General features: G+C 63.4%; 1 protein-coding gene across 1 annotated transcript; it reads right to left on the bottom strand.

The window, feature by feature from the left end:
• Positions 1 to 2,133, bottom strand: LOC123721418 (spermatogenesis-associated protein 21-like). The gene has a single exon (XM_045680121.1). The coding sequence runs from the start codon at positions 2,131 to 2,133 to the stop codon at positions 1 to 3; it is 2,133 nt and encodes a 710-aa protein (XP_045536077.1).

The following is a 2,133-nucleotide window of genomic DNA, read 5'->3' as shown; positions in this document are numbered from 1 at the left end:
TTAGGACACCTGCATTTCTTCCTCTTCAGCCCTGCGGCTGCCGTGCGGTTGGGGCTGAGTGCGAGGCACTCTGCTCGACGACGGGGCTTTGCCCTTCACCGACGGGGGTGTGCACTTGGCACCCCCCATCACATGTGAGTGTGGGCGCCCCGTCGTTGCACACACGGTGCATTTGCAGGGGGCCTCGCACTCTGCCGACTTGTGTCCTTCACTGCCGCAGCGGAAGCAGAGACGCCCGTTCTCTGTCTCCGCTGGGCATAGGGCGCGAGTGTGGCCCAGCATCATGCATTTATAGCAACGCAATGGCTGGGCCTCCACTGCTTTGACGGTGGCCATCGTCCATCCGATGGCCACTCGTCCCGCCTTCACGACTGCCTTAGCGGCAGTCGCTGGGCACTTGACCAGGGCGGAGCCTCCGCCCCAGAAACTCAGCCTGATATTACCTACTTTCATGGAGGTGGGGGGACACCCGCCGACCGATGCCAGTTGGGCCGCCACTTCCTCAGTGGTCACCGTGTCATCCAGACCGGTGATCCTGAGGACGGCCATTTTGGTTGGGCGGGTGATGTCCGCCCAGCTCCCTACTGCCTCCACCAGGGCGGCGGCGAGGCGGTCCGCGGTTTCCTCGGGGGTGGTCCCCCCGACCTCCATCAGTTTGGAGCCGGTCATGCTCGTTCGGATCCTGACCGACTCCAAACCGAATTCCCTCAGGGAAATCGAGGATCTGGCCTTTGCCAGGACCTCGGTGTATTTCGCGTCAGTCGTGGCCCCTTCCGCGGTGGTCATGGTGGCCCCTTTCTTGAGGGTCACCACTATGGCCGCGGTTTTTGGGGCAACGATTTTAACGGCCTTTGGTGGGGCCGGGGCGATCTGCCGGGTTGTTCCGGCTGAGGGGGGGGAATTAGCAGCAACAGCCGCATTTCCCCTCTTCTTCCGCCGGACAACCTCGGACCAGGAGTTGCCCACAGTCTCCGTCTGGGCTTCCCCCTCTCCACTTGTTCCAGCGGTTGGGGGGGGAGGGGTCGCGTCTGCCTGTCCTGCCCCCTGTTTTCCCTTGGAGGGAGGAGGAGGCGGGGGGGCAGTCGGCCGCTTTGCGGCGCCCTTCTTCGGCGCCTTCTTTACCGCCCTGGGTGTGGGCGCCTGGGGTGGCTGGGCCTCCCCATCCACCTCCATGGCGCCTTCCACGAGCCCCGATCGGGACTTGTGACGGGGCGGCGGCGGCTGCCGTTGGTCGGCACGCAGAGGGGGCCTCATGACGGGCTCCGGAGGAAGGCGCATCTCCAGGTCTTGTAGGCGGGCATTGATCATCCCGCCTACCGACTGCAGGAGTTGCCCCTTCATTTCCTCCATGGCGTATCTTAGCACCTCCTCAAAGTTGGGCTGCTGTGGCCCTGTGGCCTCTTTCGGGGCTGCAGCGGACTTCCGCTGCGACTCCACGTACGCCTGCTTGAAGGCACGCAGCTCGTTGCGGACAATATCCAGCTCCCTTGAAAGGCGAGCATTGTCCGCGCGGAGCCTGCGCTGCTCTTCATCTGGCGTTATATCGCGGAGGCCCTCAACCGCTTCAACAACGCATTTAGTGGCCCGGTTAATTTGGCCCCACACGGTACCCTTTAGGTGGCTACTCTTCTTAATCTCCTCCTTAATCTTTTCTACACTTTTGAGAGCCTCCTCGGCAAGGGCCTCGACCGTGCCCCTGGATAGGGCGTCGGGGGTCCCGTCGTCAGAGGCTTTTGCTGAAGCCACTACGGGGCTCGTCTTCCTCCCGGATGGACGGTAAGTTGGGTCGGGGTCCTCCCCCTCACTATCCCCCCCATCAGCTAGGTAGTCTTTAGCCTCCTTGAGGAAGCTGTAAACCCCTACCGGGCGCCTAACGCGGCCCCTCGTCGAAGACGAGGCCACTTTATGCGCCACGGCCGGGGCGTCCTCATCCGCGGATGTAGCGGCCAACGGCCGTTTATGGGTCGTTCCCGTTCGGAACTGTAATTTAAAGCCCGCTGACCGCGGCTTACCTCCCTTGTTTTGTCTTGCGGCGTCCTCGCTGCACGCGGCGCCCGCAGCTCCCAGCCGGCGCCCGGAGGCGCCCTCGTCCTCTGAGCACGTGTAGTCCGACATGGAGGTGTCCTCCCCCAT

This window comes from Papilio machaon, chromosome 11 (genome assembly GCF_912999745.1).
Source record: "Papilio machaon chromosome 11, ilPapMach1.1, whole genome shotgun sequence".
NCBI classification, from domain to species: domain Eukaryota; kingdom Metazoa; phylum Arthropoda; class Insecta; order Lepidoptera; family Papilionidae; genus Papilio; species Papilio machaon.
This window is presented reverse-complemented; position numbering and strand designations above follow the sequence as displayed.

Coding starts and splice junctions, on each gene's coding strand:
- LOC123721418 (XM_045680121.1), bottom strand. CDS start 2,133: ATGGGGGAGGACACCTCCATGTCGGACTACACGTGCTCAGAGGACGAG.